The sequence below is a fragment of the Natator depressus genome, chromosome 1 (assembly GCF_965152275.1).
Source record: "Natator depressus isolate rNatDep1 chromosome 1, rNatDep2.hap1, whole genome shotgun sequence".
NCBI classification, from domain to species: domain Eukaryota; kingdom Metazoa; phylum Chordata; order Testudines; family Cheloniidae; genus Natator; species Natator depressus.
Window position 1 is genome coordinate 1898301 of NC_134234.1, and position 19173 is coordinate 1917473.

The following is a 19173-nucleotide window of genomic DNA, read 5'->3' on the forward strand; positions in this document are numbered from 1 at the left end:
CCCTTTGTCCTTGGATTGGCCGCTACCACCACCAAACAAATACTGGTTACTGGGGAAGAGCTGTTTGGAAACGTCTTTCCCCCCCAAATACTTCCCAAAACCTTGCACCCCACTTCCTGGACAAGGTTTGGTAAAAAGCCTCACCAATTTGCCTAGGTGACTACAGACCCAGACCCTTGGATCTTAAGAACAATGAACAATCCTCCCAACACTTGCACCCCCCCTTTCCTGGGAAATGTTGGATAAAAAGCCTCACCAATTTGCATAGGTGACCACAGACCCAAACCCTTGGATCTGAGAACAATGAAAAAGCATTCAGTTTTCTTACAAGAAGACTTTTAATAGAAATAGGAGTAAATAGAAGTAAAGAAATCCCCTCTGTAAAATTAGGATGGTAGATACCTTACAGGGTAATTAGATTCAAAACATAGAGAATCCCTCTAGGCAAAACCTTAAGTTACAAAAAAGATACACAGACGGAAATAGTTATTCTATTCAGCACAATTCTTTTCTCAGCCATTTAAAGAAATCATAATCTAACACGTACCTAGCTAGATTACTTATTAAAAGTTCTAAGACTCCATTCCTGGTCTATCCCCGGGAAAAGCAGCATACAGACAGACACAGACCCTTTGTTTCTCTCCCTCCTCCCAGCTTTTGAAAGTATCTTGTCTCCTCATTGGTCATTTTGGTCAGGTGCCAGCGAGGTTACCTTTAGCTTCTTAACCCTTTACAGGTGAGAGGAGATTTCCTCTGGCCAGGAGGGATTTTAAAGGGGTTTACCCTTCCCTTTATATTTATGACAGACCTTATGGAGTTCTCAGCAGTATCCCTAGTTTTCTTCCTAAACAAGTACAATTTTAAAATATACAGAAATACACAGAGCAGCCAATTCCTCTCTGACACAATGGAGAGCCCCAGAGTTCTCATCTCCCTTTGGGTTAAGTCTGGGAGCTACTGGAACCGTTTTCCCCCCCAACACTCCAGCTGGGTTGGCCTTTCTCATGCTGCTCTGCTGATGATGCACAGCCAGCCTCTCCAGGACCTGTTAACACCCAACATAACAGCAGGTGGCACCACACACCCAAGCGAGTTACCGGAATGCTTTACCTAAGCACTGTAAATCGACGAGTGGGAGCATCAGCCAATTTCCCAGCTCCCCAGCCTTGCACCCCTGCTGCAGTAGAACCCCAGAATTTTGTACTGCACAGAGATCGGTACTGGGCAAGTTCATTAATGTAGTTTGCTTCCCACCCTCGATGTAGGGAAGATATGCAACAGCCTTTGTTTACCAAGCTGAGATTTTCCCAGACACTTCACTCAAAAGTCAGGTTAGGATAAAACATAAAACATAGAATCATAGAATCATAGAATATCAGGGTTGGAAGGGACCCCAGAAGGTCATCTAGTCCAACCCCCTGCTCGAAGCAGGACCAATTCCCAGTTAAATCATCCCAGCCAGGGCTTTGTCAAGCCTGACCTTAAAAACCTCTAAGGAAGGAGATTCTACCACCTCCCTAGGTAACGCATTCCAGTGTTTCACCACCCTCTTAGTGAAAAAGTTTTTCCTAATATCCAATCTAAACCTCCCCCATTGCAACTTGAGACCATTACTCCTCGTTCTGTCATCTGCTACCATTGAGAACAGTCTAGAGCCATCCTCTTTGGAACCCCCTTTCAGGTAGTTGAAAGCAGCTATCAAATCCCCCCTCATTCTTCTCTTCTGCAGAGTAAACAATCCCAGCTCCCTCAGCCTCTCCTCATAAGTCATGTGTTCCAGACCCCTAATCATTTTTGTTGCCCTTCGCTGGACTCTCTCCAATTTATCCACATCCTTCTTGTAGTGTGGGGCCCAAAACTGGACACAGTACTCCAGATGAGGCCTCACCAGTGTCGAATAGAGGGGAACGATCACATCCCTCGATCTGCTCGCTATGCCCCTACTTATACATCCCAAAATGCCATTGGCCTTCTTGGCAACAAGGGCACACTGTTGACTCAAATCCAGCTTCTCGTCCACTGTCACCCCTAGGTCCTTTTCCGCAGAACTGCTGCCTAGCCATTCGGTCCCTAGTCTGTAGCGGTGCATTGGATTCTTCCATCCTAAGTGCAGGACCCTGCACTTATCCTTATTGAACCTCATCAGATTTCTTTTGGCCCAATCCTCCAATTTGTCTAGGTCCCTCTGTATCCTATCCCTCCCCTCCAGCGTATCTACCACTCCTCCCAGTTTAGTATCATCTGCAAATTTGCTGAGAGTGCAATCCACACCATCCTCCAGATCATTTATGAAGATATTGAACAAAACCGGCCCCAGGACCGACCCCTGGGGCACTCCACTTGACACCGGCTGCCAACTAGACATGGAGCCATTGATCACTACCCGTTGAGCCCGACAATCTAGCCAGCTTTCTACCCACCTTATAGTGCATTCATCTAGCCCATACTTCCTTAACTTGCTGACAAGAATACTGTGGGAGACCGTGTCAAAAGCTTTGCTAAAGTCAAGAAACAATACATCCACTGCTTTCCCTTCATCCACAGAACCAGTAATCTCATCATAAAAGGCGATTAGATTAGTCAGGCATGACCTTCCCTTGGTGAATCCATGCTGACTGTTCCTGATCACTTTCCTCTCATGTAAGTGCTTCAGGATTGATTCTTTGAGGACCTGCTCCATGATTTTTCCAGGGACTGAATCATGTCATTAATAAACATGTTTATTAATGACAGAAAGATTGATTTTAAGTGATTATAAGTGATAGCAAACAGAACAAAGCATATTACTTAGCAAATAACCAAAGATAACTAAGCCTCATTTACTAGATAGATGGGATTTGAATTAACAATATCTCACCCTGACTGATGATACAAGCTGTCATAACCATAAGGCTAGCCTAAAATTCCTCCTTACCTGTAAGAGGTTAAGAAGCTCAAATAACCTGGTTGGCACCTGACCAAAGGAACCAATGGGGACAAAAGATACTTTCAAATCTTGTGGGGTGGGGGAAAGGGTTTTGTTTGTGCTCTTTGTTTATGGGTTGTTCTCTCTTGGGACCGAGAGAGGCCAGACAGAAATCCATCTTCTCCAACCCACCCTAATCCAAGTCTCCAATATTGCAACCAGTGTAGGTAAGCCAGGCAAGGCGGATTAGTTCATCTTTTGTTTTATGTGAATTTTCCCTGTGTTAAGAGGGAGGTTTATTCCCATTTTCTGTAACTTTAAGGTTTTTCCCCAGAGGGGGATCCTCTGTGTTTTGAATCTGAATACCCTGTAAAGTATTTTCCATCCTGATTTTACAGAGATGATTTTTACCTTTCTTTTAAGAATCTGACTGATTTTTCCATTGTTCCAAGATCCAGGGGTTTGGGTTTTTGATCATTTTGTAACCAATTGGTGAGGATATTATTCTCATATCTCCCCAGGAAAGGGTGCGTGTAGGGCTTGGGGGGATATTTGAGGGGAAGACGTCTCCAAGTGGGCTCTTCCCTGATTCTTTGTTAAATCGCTTGGTGGGTGGCAGCATACCAGATTTTAACCTAAGCTGGTAGAAATAAGCTTAGGGTTCTTTCACGCGGGTCCCCACATCTGTACCCTAGAGTTCAGCGTGGGGAAGGAACCGTGGCACAAGCAGTTCACCAAACTTCCATAAACAGCCTAGAAATCCCTTTAGCCTGGGACCAGCACTTCCCCTAGTTTAATCTTTGTTCTTCCTGTATTCCCAGGTGTTCTCTTGTGTAGGGAGTGAAGACAAGTGATGATGGCACTCCCCGTCATTTATAGTCTTTCATATGGTGGGAACCCTTTGTTCCAAGCTAAGTTTCTAACCCAGTTTGTGGAAAAATACAGATACCAAAATGGAGTTCATGTCATGTGGTCTGGTCACATGACCTTGCATGCCATACTGAGTCATAGCAGCTGTAGCTCATATTCTGGCTGAAACACTGAGTCCATTTCTCTTTGCTGGTGGGCCACTAGCACTCTGTAGCCTCTTCATTGTTGTGCCCAAAAGGCTAGCAGTGGGTGTTTTCAACTTCACATCTTTCAGTAACACATACATAGCAAAACTTTATAACTTCACATACAATGATAATGTTAGAGATGGAAAGAAGGAACAGCAGGACCCAGAGGCGGATTGAGAAAATGGACCCCTTTATTGCAGAACTTGTTCCCCTCGACCCAATTGTTGAGCAAGTACCAGGTTAATCACATTACACTCTTTTATCTAAGTTAATATGTAAATACACACATTTGCCACAACACCCCCAAAACTGTTTAGTAATATGAACGCCCATATAATGAATAGTAATAGCCATATAATGAATATAATTATACCCGCCCCTGTTTACTGTTTACAGTATTAAACACATGTTTCTTTACAACAATTATAACCACAACTTTCCTTAATCAGCAATTTACTGGGTGGGAAGGAGCCTTGACACTGAACACATTTATGTAGCTGGGAAAAAGAAGGGAGAGGAGAGCTAACACTATTTCACACAAAAGATATTCTTTAGACAGCTACATTTCTTATGCAGCTACAACACTTATCTATCCTTAACAAACAAAAAAGGTGGGGATGAGTAGCAAACTTTATTTACCACTTGGTATGGAATAGTTTTAAAGATGCATTTGTGCACCAAAGTTTGGATAACAAATAGCTCCCAGCCCACACCCATTGTAGACACCCTGCCTGATACAGGCCCCCAGAAGGGAGGAACAAAAGGGAGCTGAAAGTTAAAGAAATAAACCAGACAAAGATCTCTGCCCTCAGGAATTTGTAGTTGAGCTTTAGGGCCCACAAGCTGTGTGATGCACAGCCTTACCTGCCTGCTGCACAACTCTGCTCCCAAGCCTCAGCTATTTCTGTGTGGCTTCCTGGCTGGCCTCTCTGCTCCTGAGTGGCCTGTGGGCCCCAGAGCTGGGTCTTCACTGCATTCACTGTAAGCTCCTTCTCAGGCTGGAGCATATTCCACCCCAGCCCCAGAACAGAGGGAGCCCAGTTTGGGGGGAGCGGGGAACGGAGGCAGAGATGATCCAGCAACTGATGGAGGAAGGGAAACAGAGAAGTTTTTCCATTGTGTAAAGTAATGCATGTTAGGGGGCTTATTCCTTCCCCCACTTACTTCCCTGGTCCTTCTCACATGAACAGAGAGCAACAATACCCGAAGTCCAAAGGTGCAAACAATTCGATGTTTATTGGGGTGAACTTCCAGCAAGCATGATTCCAGTTTCCTTCCTTAGTGTCCCTCTTCCCAGCTCTGACACCACAGAGCCTTACACCTGTGTCCCTGTTCCCATTCCTGCCCTTAGCCAAACATGATTCCAATTTCCCCACCCCCATTCCCTGTTCCCATTTCCCACCCACTTCCTGACTGACTGCAGACTATATAGTAAAACTTGACTTCTGCTTAGTTATACTTTAACCAATCATTTTACTGAAATTTAACTAACCAATCCTAACATATTGTAACATGATTATGTAACCAATTATATCCCACCACCTTAATTAGTTTGCACCCAGCAAAATTAATTATACAGCAGACAGAAACAATCCCAGAACCAGACAGAGATTATACAGACAAACAATAGGGAAATGGGGACTACAGTGATAGAACAACACAGAAATGAGGTTTCAGAGTAGCAGCCGTGTTAGTCTGTATTTGCAAAAAGAAAAGGAGGACTTGTGGCACCTTAGAGACTAACCAATTTATTTGAGCATAAGCTTTCGTGAGCTATAGCTCACTTCATCATCCCAGTATTGATAAGTGAGTTCTTGCCAGACAGGGTGCTATCAAACTAAGTTTCTTTTTACATCTTCTAGGCACTTCCCTTTCTCTGGAGGCAATAGGCACTATCAGGACAGGATTGTATCCTAACAGCCCCATAGCACCTTCTTTCAATGTGACTAGTTTGGAATGTGAGGAGGTGACCGGTCGCTTCCCAGCTTCTGGCTGCCTCTGCTGCTTAGCCAAAGTCCTTAGCCTAAGAACAGGGCCTCAGACTGTCACAGGGAGAGAAGGCCCTTACACCGGCAGACAGTGATTTTGATTCTTTCTTTTATACCTCTATGACTAGCTAAGTGATAAGAATACACCTAAATTCTTGGAGTCTCGGCCTTTACAGACAGGCCTGAATATCTGTACCCTGACACTGCACATTGGAAAAAAATCACCCCAACTATAGATACAAAATGATGGGGGCTAATTTAGCTACAGCTACTCAGGAAAGAGATCTTGGAGTCATGGTGGATAGAGAATAAGACGGAGAATATCTTTGTAACCCTTCTGCCCGTCAGAGTTGGCAGCAACAAGGGCCGGGTTCAATATCTAGGGGATCCATTCCAATAGCACAATGCAAACCGGCTCGAGCCCCCACCCAGTGACCTGGGACAAATATATACCACCCCTGCTGGGCGTCTCCAAGAGGCAATACTTCCCCTCTCGCAAGCACAGAGTCTGAGTGTAGCAAAAAGCCTTTTAATAACAGAGAGAAACAATGTGGCATTATGTTGGGGAAACACCACCAACAGGATTCATAACACAACCCATGAGCAAAAAAAACCCACCCCAAGCAAATTGGGGCATGCCCCTTTCCCTTTGGTTCTTGAGTCCAGCAACCCCAAATCACCCAAAGTCCCAAAAGTCCAATGACCCAAAAGTCTCTGTCCCTGGTCAGGGCAGCCCCAGAGTTCGAAAGTTTATCTGCAGAGCTTTACCTCCCAACCTGGGTGGAGATGGGACGGGGGTAAGAGGCACCTTACATGATCTGAAGCTGACCACCCCACAGCTCCATAGGCCTTCGCTCCGCTCCACTAGCCGCCCCACAAACTCCTTTGCTCAGCTCCGCTCCACTCCGCGGCCCACAAACAGCTCCTGCCGTCCTACAAACTGCGCCACCAGCCTGTCCACAAGGCACTCCAGCCGTCCCGCAAACTGCTCCACAATATATCTTCAGGCTCCCCCACTCCTTAACACAACGCTCAGTGATTTCAGCTCTTAGTCAGTTCAGCTCTTTGGTGACTTCATCTTGTAGTAGGGGAGCCTCAGTGCTGGTGCACTGTTAGCCCAAAGTGAGCTCAGCAGCCTGTAACCAGACTTCTAATGAAATCAAAATTAGCTCTGATATTCCACAGTGGAGAGAGGAGGAAGTGCAATTAGCATATAAGGCCCTCACCAAGGGGTCCATGCCACCAAGTATTAATACTTGTCCCCAGCCTCTCTCAATTCACAGAGTTTTGGAACCCATGACCCTTGTCTAGCGAGTGCCACTTAGTTGATGGTGAGTCCCTCCATCATAACAAAAGGCTAAGTACAGTTCCAAGCACAGTTCCCATAATGAGGGTAATAACAATTTATTCTTCCTGCCCCAATAACAGAGACACTGGGGATCCCACAGCAGCCAAAGTGACCATTTGGGCAGCTATGGCCTCATTCTAGACGGGGTGGGTGTGCCTATGCAAATGAGATTGGCCCCTGAAGTTCTTTTCCACAACTTGCCACACCTCACCACCAGATGTCAGGGTGGAGCTCATCCTGACACGGCTTACATCTTATTGCCCTTTTTGACAAAGTTCCTCCTCTGTCTTGGTGGGTCTTGTGCTTATTGGCGGATTTGCTCTCCTTGGAGCTTCATGGCAGCCCTCAGTTTGGCCGTTTTTGTGAACCCACAGTCCAGGTCAACTCCTCCTGTGTCTGACCAGGAGTTGGGAGGTTTGGGGGGGACCCGGGCCTGCCCTCTACTCTGGGTTCCAGCCCAGGGCCCTGTGGAATGCAGCTGGCTAGAGTGCCTCCTGGAACAGCTGTGCGACAGCTACAACTCCCTGGGCTACTTCCCCATGGCCTTCTCCCAACACCTTCTTTATCCTCACCATAGGATCTTCCTCCTGGTGTCTGATAATGCTTGTACTCCTCAGTCCTCCAACAGTCCGCATTCTCACTCTCAGTTCCTAGCGCCTCTTGTTCCCCGCTCCTTACACGCACACGACAAACTGAAGTGAGCTCCTTTTTAAAACCCAGGTGCCCTGATTAGCCTGCCTTAATTGATTCTAGCAACTTCTTGATTGGCTGCAGGTGTTCTAATCAACCTGTCTGTCTTAATTGTCTCCAGATTGTTCTGAAACCTTCCCTGTTAGGAGACGGAATCGTTTCTTCGCTCGCTCCTGAGCTATCTGCTTTCCTTTCTTTCCTGAAGCCCCCTGGCCCGGATTTTTCACACTTTTCCTTTCGCTTAGTTTCCCCCCCCGCGTTTGGGCCGGACGCTTTGTTTTTTTGGTTTCGTTTTCTCCCGCTTTTCTGAGTTGCATCAGTGTGCTGGCCGGTCGCCAGCACCCCCCCCCCCAGACGCCTGCTTTTGGACTTTGCTCTTTGCTTAATTGAAACCCCCAGAGGAGGGGGGGAGGACTGCCGACCCGCTGTCCAGAAAGGGGAGTGGACGCCCCCAGACCCAGCCGTTTTGTTTTTTGCCTGGACTTTTTTCTTATCATTACAACATTCCTAGCTGCCGAGAGCCTTGGGACAGAGCCAACAGCTGCAACAGATGCCAGAGGCCGGAGAACTCGCCCGAGCAGCCGTGAATCATCGTGGAGAGAGGCCGTAAGACTGAGGGATTTCCTTTGAATTATACCCTCGGGGGGGGGAGTTGACTGCGTTCCAGCTGCGTCTGTGGCGGCACAGGGGTGTAGCAGGGAGCTACCCCCAGATCCACCGGTGCCCCCAACCCCCCCACCACTACTACGACTATCACGGCCCCCGCTGCCTCGTCCCTGCTGGCAATCTGCCATCTGCCTTCGGATCCAGCTGTTTGCTTTGGACTTTGCCTTTCGGACCGGACATAACAACCAACCAAACGAGACTCTTTGGACAATTGTGGTGGGTCGTCCTCCCTCCACCCCCACCCCCCGGATTGTTTATCCCATAGTTTACCCCTACTACCGGACCCCGATTTTTGCCCCCCCCCTTCTTCCGGTGTCTCCCTGTCTCTCCCTGCTTACAATGGCAGAGATGGAGAGACGCAAGGCCCCTCCAACGAAATTGGTTGTCCCTTCCCCATCTACCCCCCTGCCCACCCCTCAAGATCTTCCCACCGCCTCCATTGTTAGAACCCCTGCCCCCGCCCCCGCTGGGGCCTCGGCAGTGGGAGGCACCAGGGCAATTACTACTGCTGCTTTGGTTCTTGCCCCATTAGATTCTAGGAACCCCCCCCCAGTTAGACGGAAAGGTCGGGGCGGGCCGAAAGGAAAGGGCCCCGCTAATGCCGCTGGGCCCTCCATGGCAGAGGCCGCCTCCACCACTGTGGCCTCATCATCGATCGTGGCACCCCTCCCAGCTGTTCCCTCCACCAGCTCTGCGACCGTCCCTCCCCCGGCCCCCAGGACGTATGCCCGGGCGGCGGCAGGCTCCCCCTCGCCTGCCGCCTCCTCATCTCGCCCACCCACTACCTCCGCTACCATCACTAGCGCCCGGGGCCCTCTTCCCGCCCTGACCAGGAAGCACGGTGTCCGTTGCCTCCTGGTGCCCGCCTCGCCCCACGTGGAGGCATACGTGCAAGCGTTGGCGAAGGTGGTAGGACCCATGGCCATTGTGGCGGCCTCCAAGATGTATGGGAAGGTCATTTTCTTTCTGGCTTCGGAGACTGCCGCCCAGGAGGCGGTGGAGAAGGGCCTAGTGGTAGGAGGGGTGTTTATCCCCCTAGAACCGCTAGAAGATCTGGGCGTTCGCCTCGTCCTCACCTCCGTTCCTCCCTTTTTACCTAACGTTGCCCTGTTACCCGCTCTCTCTGCCCTGGGAAAACTTGTTTCTGCTATCAGCCCTCTCCCGTTAGGCTGCAAGGACCCCGCCCTCCGTCACGTCCTCTCGTTCCGCCGGCAAGTGCAGATTTCACTGCCGGCGGGGGTGCGTGACGGAGAGGCGCTTGAGGGGTCCTTCCTAGTCCCCTACCAGGGAGCCCGCTATAGGGTCTTTTATTCCACCGGAGAGGCCCGGTGCTACCTCTGCCGCTCGGCGGGGCATGTCCGTAGGGACTGCCCTTTGGCCCGGGGGAGAGGGGCACCTGAGACCCCCGAGACCCGGCAGGATATCGGCCCTGTCGTTGCCGACACCCCTGGCCACCCGGCACCTGAAACCACCCCTCCTCCCACCCGATCCAACGCTGCCCCCGTCCGGGCCCAAGAGGTATCTTTCCAACAACGCCCGGGCGACCACGGGAGTCCCGCTCTTGCTGTAACCACCTCGGCAGAGCCTCTGGAGGAGAGTGTGGCACAGCTATTACCAGGTGCAGGAGAGGGCTCGCCCCAAGGAGAACCCCCCGCCCCTCCTGCTGCCTCACCGCTATCCCCCCGAACCCCTGAACCTTTGCCTCCGCGCCCCGCTCCGCCCCCTGCTACTCAACCCCCAGATGATGCTATGGAGGGCTGGACTGTAGTCCAGGGGAAGCGAGGCAAGCGGAGGGCTCGAGCCCCGCTGCATCCATCTGACGCGGAAGCCCCCCGGAAGACCAGGAAGGGAGGTACTGACCTTGAGCCTCCCGCTTCGGCCACGAGTGAGATCCATTCGCTGGTGTTGGGAGGTGAAGATAGACTGGCATTGGAGGGAGGAATCCCCCCTCCGCGGGGGACCCTCCCCTCCGAAGCCCTGGAGGAAGCCCCTTCTAACCGGATACCACCTGAACTCCCTACGAACCCCGACGTGACCGTTGAGGCGGGCCCTAGCGGAGAGGCCCCCAGGGTAGTAGGAGTCGGCCTCTCCTCTGTGTATGCAGAGATTGAGGCCCTAGATTTGACCCCGGTCACCCAGGGAGGGGATGATTTACTGCCGGCCGGCCTCGATTTAGGCAATCTTACCCCAGGCCCCCTTTCCCCATGTTCTCTCCCCCTGACTGCCTTTCCGGGTGAGCACCCCACGGAAAGTGGTTTACCACCTGATGCCATAGCTGCCACGACCACCCCGGAGCCGGCATCTAGCATTGCTCGGAGCCCCCTCCCTTGCCCCTTAACCCCCGACCCTGCTCAGGAGGCATCTTCTTTTTGCTGCTCGCCTCCTGAAGCCCAGGGCCTTACCTCTGCCCCTGCCCCCACCCCTGTCCCGGTTCAATTTCCCTCCTCCTGCAAGGCTACTGCCGCCCCTGGGGTTATTTCTTTTCCGCCTTTTGCAGACTCCCCCCAGGGAGCAGTCTTTACGTTTTCTAGTTGCGACTCATTAGGAGTTGCGCTTTTCCCCCTGCCATCCCCGTCCACCCCAAGGCACGAGATGGATTTAATAACCCCAGCCTGTCAGACGCCCCGTCGGCGGTCCGCACCCTGCCTACCCGCCTTAGCGGACCTCGAGGCTGTATTAAGAACCCCATCGGGGAGTACCCCGGAAACCGTAACCCCATCCCCCCATGAGCTGCGGCATGCACTACGGCAGTTCTTAGAGCACACCCGTGGTGCCCGCAATAGGGCACAGCTGGCTCTCCAGCGATGGGGGGACTTCGATCAACTTGTTCAGGCCGCAAGGGCCCTTATGAAGGAGGGCAGAGGGCAAGGGAGGCGCGGTGCTGCGGCCTACGAGCGGGCCCGTGGCTTCCGGAAAGATCTACTTACTTATGGGATGGGACACGGGTTGCTACGCGACCCGCCGGGGGCCATGAGCACCCCCACCAATGAGAACTCCCCACCCCCCCGGCCCTCCGCATGACACCTCTCATTATTGTAACCCTGAATACCAGGGGCTGTAGGATGGCTCTCCGCAGGTCCCAGGTGCTCTCCTACCTTCGGGAGGGGGGGTACTCTGTGGTTTTCCTGCAGGAGACCCACACGGACCCAACCGCCGAGGATAGGTGGCGGCTGGAGTGGGGGGACGGGGTATACTTCAGCCATTGCACGACCTGGCAAGCTGGAGTGGCGACCCTGTTCTCCCCCGCCCTGCGGCCCGAGGTGCTAGGGGTCACTGAGGTCGTACCGGGCCACTTGTTGCACCTCCGAGTTCGTCTGGAGGGGCTCGTGGTCAATCTTGTTAATATCTATGCCCCGCAAGTGAGTTCACAGCGGCCACAATTCTACCAGCAGGTGTCCGATTTTCTCGGCACCCTAGACTCGCACGAGTGCCTGATCCTGGGAGGGGACTTCAACACTACCCTCGAGGAGCGGGACCGCTCGGGGGCCGAGCCGAGCCCGGCCGCCGCGACCATTCTCCGAGACATAGTCGACTATCACTCCCTAGTGGACGTCTGGCGTGACCATCACCCAGATGACACTTCCACGTTTACCTTTGTCCGGGTGGAGGCCCATCGGTCACACCGCTCTCGGTTAGACCGTATTTACCTATCCCGTTTCCATCTTTCACAGGCCCACTCCTCCACCGTTCGGCCGGCCCCTTTTTCCGACCATCATTTAGTTACCGTTACGGTCTCCCTCCGTGCGGAGGGACCGGGGCCGGCCTACTGGCACTTTAATAACAGCCTGCTGGAGGACGAGAGCTTTGTGATGTCCTTCCGGGAGTTTTGGCTGGCCTGGCGGGAGCAGTGGCGTGCCTTTCCCTCGGTGCGGCGCTGGTGGGATCTAGGGAAGGTGCGCGCCAAGCTCTTCTGCCGCAACTACACTCGGGGCGCCAGCCGACGGAGAAATGCAGCGATAGAGCAGTTGGAACGGGAGGTCTTAGAGCTGGAGAGGTGCCTGGCCGCCAGCCCCGGGGACCCGTCCCTCTGCGGAGCGTGCCGGGAGAAGCGGGAGGAACTTCGAGCCCTCGAGGACCACCGGGCCCGAGGTGCCTTTGTCCGGTCCCGCATCCGCCTCCTTCGGGAGATGGATCGCGGCTCCCGCTTCTTCTATGCCCTGGAGAAAACGAGGGGGGCCAAAAAACACGTCACCTGCCTTCTAGCGGAAGACGGCACCCCCCTCACGGATCCGGAGGAGATGTGTGGGAGGGCCCGTGACTTCTACGCAAGCCTTTTCTCCCCGGATCCGACCGATCCTGGCGCTCGCGGGGTGCTCTGGGAGGAACTCCCCACGGTCAGCGTGGGCGACCGAGACCGGCTAGAGCTGCCTCTCACCCTGGCCGAGTTCTCGGAAGCCCTCCGCCGCATGCCCACCAATAAATCTCCGGGCATGGACGGGCTGACCGTGGAGTTTTACCGCGCGTTCTGGGACATCCTCGGCCCAGACCTAGTCACTGTCTGGGCTGAGTCTTTGCAGGGCGGGGTCCTCCCTCTGTCGTGCAGGCGAGCGGTGCTTGCCTTGCTGCCGAAGAAGGGGGACCTCCGCGACTTACGAAACTGGCGTCCCCTCTCACTCCTTAGCACGGATTACAAAATCGTAGCGAAAGCAATTTCGCTGCGGCTAGGGTCCGTGATGGCGGACGTGATCCACCCAGACCAGACCTATACTGTCCCGGGTCGCAGCATTTTTGACAACCTCTTTCTAGTCCGAGACCTTTTGGAACTCGGGCGGAGAGACGGTCTGTCGTTCGCCCTCCTGTCTCTTGATCAGGAGAAGGCGTTCGATAGAGTGGATCATGGGTACCTCCTGAGCACCCTGCGGGCGTTTGGATTCGGACCTCAGTTTGTGAGTTTTCTCCGGGTGCTGTACGCCTCCGCGGAGTGTTTGGTTAGGCTCAACTGGACCCTGACCGAACCGGTCAGCTTCGGGCGAGGGGTGCGGCAGGGGTGCCCCCTCTCAGGCCAGCTGTACGCTCTGGCGATCGAGCCTTTCCTCTGTCTCCTCCGCAGGAGGTTGACGGGGTTGGTGCTGCGGGAGCCGGAGCTGCGGCTGGTCCTGTCGGCGTACGCCGATGACGTCCTCCTCGTGGTCCAGGACCTGGGCGACTTGGCGCGAGTGGAGGCATGCCAAGCCATCTATTCAGCAGCCTCCTCCGCCCGAGTCAACTGGGTCAAGAGCTCTGGCTTGGCGGTGGGGGGCTGGCGGCAGGTAAGCTCCCTCCCACCCGCGCTTCAGACCATCCGGTGGAGTGCCGGCCCTCTGCTCTATCTCGGCGTTTACCTATCTGCCACGCACCCTTCTCCGCCGGAGAACTGGCAAAATTTGGAAGGCGGCGTGATTGAGCGGATCAGGAAATGGACGAGGCTACTCCGATGTCTCTCCCTTCGGGGGAGAGCACTGGTGCTTAACCAACTAGTCCTGTCCACGCTCTGGTACCGGCTCAACACCCTAGCCCCGGCCCCGGGTTTCCTGTCCCACCTCCGGAGATTGATTCTGGAGTTTTTTTGGTCAGGATTGCACTGGGCCCCTGTTGGAGTTCTTCATTTGCCCCTGAAGGAAGGAGGGCAGGGCCTGAAGTGTCTGTACACTCAGGTCCGCGTTTTCCGCCTCCAGGCCCTGCAGAGGCTCCTTTATAGTGCAGGTAGTTCGACGTGGAGCATATTGGCGCACGCCTTCCTACGCCGCTTCCATGGGCTCCGATATGACCGGCAGCTCTTTTATCTTTGTCCGAGAGGTTTTCCGCGAGACCTCTCCGGGCTGCCGGATTTCTACCAGGACCTCCTCCGGACCTGGAAATTGTTTTCAACCACCAGGTCCGTGGTGGCCATCGTGGGGGCAGATCTCCTCACGGAGCCCCTGCTACACAACCCCCAACTTCGTGTGCAGGCGGCGGAGTCCCGCACGGTGCGCCAGAGGTTGGTCCTGGCGGGAGTTACGAGGGTCGGGGACCTCCTGGACTACGACCGGGGAGACTGGCTGGATCCCCTGACGCTCGCTCGACGCATGGGGCTCTCCAGCCTTCGCACCCCCCGGCGCGTGCTTCAGGAGGTGGAGGCCGCTTTGACCCCCGCTGCTCGGGCTTATGTCAGCCGAGCCTTGCGCGAGGGCGCACCCCGCCCATCCTTTACCCCAGGCCCGCCGGACCTTTCCATCGGGCCCCTACCCTGCCGATCCCAACACACCCCTCATCCTTTCACTGCAAGCCGGCTGCATGAATTGCAACCGGTCGGTTTTCAAGTTGCATCACGGCAATATTTATATACACTCACGCTCCATACCCTTCACGCCCGCACCCTGGTGTCCCGCCCCGACACAAAGTGGCGAGATCTCCTGCCACCCTTGGAGGGGGAGCAACCTCGGTGGGCCAGCCTGTACTCCACCTTGGTCCCGAGGCCCGTCGGGGACATCAGTTGGCGGCTCCTTCACGGGGCCGTGAGCACGGGCGTGTTTTTGACACGTTTCACCTCCGTTTCGGAGACTTGCCCCTTTTGTAATGTGAGGGAAACCCTGGCGCACGTCTATTTAGAGTGTGCCAGATTGCAGCCTCTTTTTCGGCTCCTCACAAATATTCTTTTGCGCTTTTGGCTTCATTTCTCCCCTCACCTCTTTATCTATACACTCCCCATCCGTGGCCCCACCAAGTCGCGGGATCTCCTGGTTAGCCTCCTCCTAGCCTTGGCTAAGACAGCCATTTATAAGACCAGAGAGCGGAGGTTGGCTCATGAGGCGTCCTGCGATTGTAGGGCCGTTTTCCGATCCTCAGTACATTCACGCATCCGGGCGGAGTTCCTCTGGGCGGCGTCCACCGACTCCCTTGACACCTTCGAGGAACGGTGGGCGCTGTCCGGGGTTCTCTGCTCGGTGACCCCGTCCGGTTCCCTCCGTCTGACCCTCTGATTGAGGGACAGAGCGAGAGACGCCAGCCACAGCCGTTAGCTGCTGTGAACACCATCATTATTGTTATTTAGGAGGGGTCTTATAATACATGGGTGTGCCCCCCTCCCTCCCAACCACCCACCCCGCAGCCGTGCCCATCTTGTCGGGCACTCTCAGGAGAGGGAGGGTCGGTGACCCTGGGCGCGGCACTAGGTAACTCGAGGGGGTGGAAGACCACGAGTGTCGAGGAAGCCCCCCCGCTCTAGGCCACCAGGTAACTCAGGAGGGTGGAAGACCACGAGTGTCGAGGAAGCCCCCCCGCTCTGGGCCTGGGCTAGCCTGAACACCTCTCCCTCCTGAAAGCTGTTGTGTTATACCTTCTGATTGCGTTGTTTTGTTGCTAAGTTTTTCTTTATCTTTTTGTAATTTCTGTAACTGTTACAAATAAATTTCTTTTCTGTTTCAAAAAAAAAAAAAAAAACCTTCCCTGTTACCTTACATGGGGAAAAGGGACCTACTTAACCTGGGGCTAATATATCTGCCTTCTATTACTCTCCTGTAGCCATCCAGCCCAACCCTGTCACACCTTATATAAATCCATGGTACCGCCCACATCTTGAATACTGTGTACAGATGTGGTGTCCTCATCTCAGAAAAGATATACTGGCATTATAAAAGGTTCAGAGAAGGGCAACTAAAATGATTAGGGGGTTGGAACGAGTCCCATATGAGGAGAGATTAAAGAGGCTAGGACTTTTTTAGCTTGGAAAAGAGGGGGGATATGATAGAGGTATATGAAATCATGAGTGGTGTCGAGAAAGTGAATAAGGAAAAATTATTTACTTGTCCTCATAAGATAAGAACTAGGGGCCACCAAATGAAATGAATGGGCAGCAGGTTTAAAAGAAATAAAAGAAAGTTCTTCTTCACACAATGCACAGTCAACCTGTGGAACTCCTTGCCTGTGGAGGTTGTGAAGGCTAGGACTATAACAGGGTTTATAACAGGGTTTAAAAGAGAACTGGATAAATTAATAGAGATTATGTCCATTAATGGCTATTAGCCAGGTTGGGTAAGGAATGGTGTCCCTAGCCTGTGTTTGTCCCTAGGGTGGAGATGGATGTCAGGAGAGAGATCACTTGATCCTTACCTGTTAGGTTCACTCCCTCTGGGGCACCTGGCATTGGCCACTGTCGGCAGACAGGATACTGGGCTGGATGGACCTTTGGTCAGACCCAGTATGGTCATTCTTATGTTATTATGTTGTTAAGTGAGCAGGACCTTGGGGGAATGGGTGGGGCAGGGTAGGGAACTTGGGGGAAAAGGTGGAGCAGGGGGAAGAGTCTTGAGGGAATAGTAAGAGAGGGTGCAAGAGCCTCAGGGGTCCAGTTACCAGTAACTAGAAAGGTGGAAACCGTACGAGTTAATGAATTGTACCCAGGCTGATTCCAAAGCTGACATTGCATAGTAAGAACAGGAAAGGGTTTAATGGCTCTCTGACTGCCCAGTAAGTGATTCAGGGAAGAGGGCAAAGAACCATGTCACCAGATAGCTCTTCACAGACTCGCTCAGAGAGCCAGAGGATCAGGAGAAAACTTTAGGTACCTTTATGAATAAAAAGCCAGAGCAGCCTGACCCGGATCTGTTTGGTCCTCACCCCATAGATAAGGGGGTTTAGCATGGAGGGCATCAAGTAGTACACGTTGGCAATGAGAACATGGAAATGCAAGGGCACATGGTGAAACCGGTAAGTGAGAGAGAAGAAGAGACCTGGCATGTAAAAGATTAAGGTGGCACAGAGGTGGGAGATGCAGGTCCCAAAAGTCTTGAGACGAGCATCCTTTGTGGGGAGGCAGAAGATGGCCCTGAGGATCTGGATATAGGACATGACAATAAAAATCACATCTAGACCCATCACACAGAATAGCACAAAGAGTCCATAGTAACTACTGACACGGATGTCTCCGCAGGCCAGTTTCACCACAGCCATGTGGGCGCAGTATGGCTGGGGGATGATGTTGGTCTTGCAATATGGCCACTGCCTCAACAGGAAGGGATAGGGCAATACGACTATGCTGCCACGCAGCACTATGGCCAGGCCAATCTTAGCCACCACGGGGTTTGTCAGTGTGCTTGCATGTCTCAGGGGATCACAGATAGCCACATAGCGATCCAAAGCCATGGCCACAAAGATCCCTGACTCCATCACTGAGAAGCAGTGAAAGACATACAGCTGGATGAGGCAGGCACTAAAGTTGATCTCCCTAGAATTGAACCAGAAGATTGCCAGCATTTTGGGCAGGATGGACGTAGACACGACCAGGTCACTGACGGCCAGCATGCAGAGGAAATTATACATGGGCCCATGGAGGCTTGGCTCCATCTTCATGATGAACAGGATGGTGAAGTTACCCAGGATGGCTATTGCATACATGCAGCAGAAGGGGATGGAGATCCAGACGTGGGCTGCCTCTAGGCCAGGAATGCCCAGCAGGATGAAGGTGGAGGGGTTGGTGAAGTCAGTTGTGTTGGAATCTGACATGGAGTAGGGGAGAAGGTGTCCAACTCTGAGGCAGAACGGTGTCTTCTGCATGTACCGTACGTTTCACTGAATTCCTGTATGTGCCCACAGTCAAGGGTGATGGTCACAGTACAGATGGCTGGATGGAGAGACAATGTTAAAATGAGACGCTGCATGCACTACTGGAAGCTGTTCTCATAGAATCATAGACTATCAGGGTTGGAAGGGACCTCAGGAGGTCATCTAGTCCAACCCCCTGCTCAAAGCAGGACCAACCCCCAATTAAATCATCCCAGCCAGGGCTTTGTCATGGGTGAAGCAGAGTGGTTGCTGTGCCCATGCAAACAAAAATGTTCTAATACAGTCATATGCAAAGTTAGCTTCTCAGAACAGGGAATGCGGGCCCAACCCTCAGACTAGGGCACTGTATTATGGAACACAGTGACCCAGAAAAGGATTTAAGAGTCATTGTGGAGCTCCCAGGGTGAGACTGTGGCCAAAAGGGCTGATGCAATCCTTGGATGCATAAAGAGTGGGCTGGCAAGTTGGAACAGTGGAAGGATTTTACCTCTGCACATGGCATTAGTGAAAACTGATTCTGTCCAGACCTGGGAATTCACATTTATAAAAGGATGTTGAAAAATTGGAGAAGGTGCAGGAAAGAGCCACATAAATGATTGGAAGCTGCAGAAAATGCTGGAGAGTGAGATACTTAAGAAGCTTCATCTATTTATCTTAAATAGTAATAACCAGTTCTGTAATCTAGCGGAGAAAGGCAGAACAAGGCCCAATAGCTAAAAGCTGAAGCCAGACAAATTCCAGTCGGAAATAAGGGCCAAATGTTTAGCACTGAGGGTGATTAACCATTGCTACAAAATGCAAAGGGAAGTGGTGGATTCTCCAACTCCCTATGTCTACAGATCCAGACTTGATGGTTTTCTTGGAGATCGGCTTGAGGGCTTGTCTACACTTGAATTGCTACAGTGGCGCTGCCATAACACTTCAGTTGTAGACACTACTTACACTGTCCACCTCCCTGAGATGTGATAACAAGGTTAATGAAAGAATTTGTCCATCAAC

At 52.4% G+C, this 19173-nt stretch overlaps 1 protein-coding gene across 1 annotated transcript; it reads right to left on the bottom strand.

Moving 5' to 3' along the window:
* Positions 1 to 17169: 17169 nt before the first annotated feature.
* On the bottom strand, positions 17170 to 18165 carry LOC141995455 (olfactory receptor 52R1-like). The gene has a single exon (XM_074966742.1). The coding sequence runs from the start codon at positions 18163 to 18165 to the stop codon at positions 17170 to 17172; it is 996 nt and encodes a 331-aa protein (XP_074822843.1).
* Positions 18166 to 19173: the final 1008 nt, after the last annotated feature.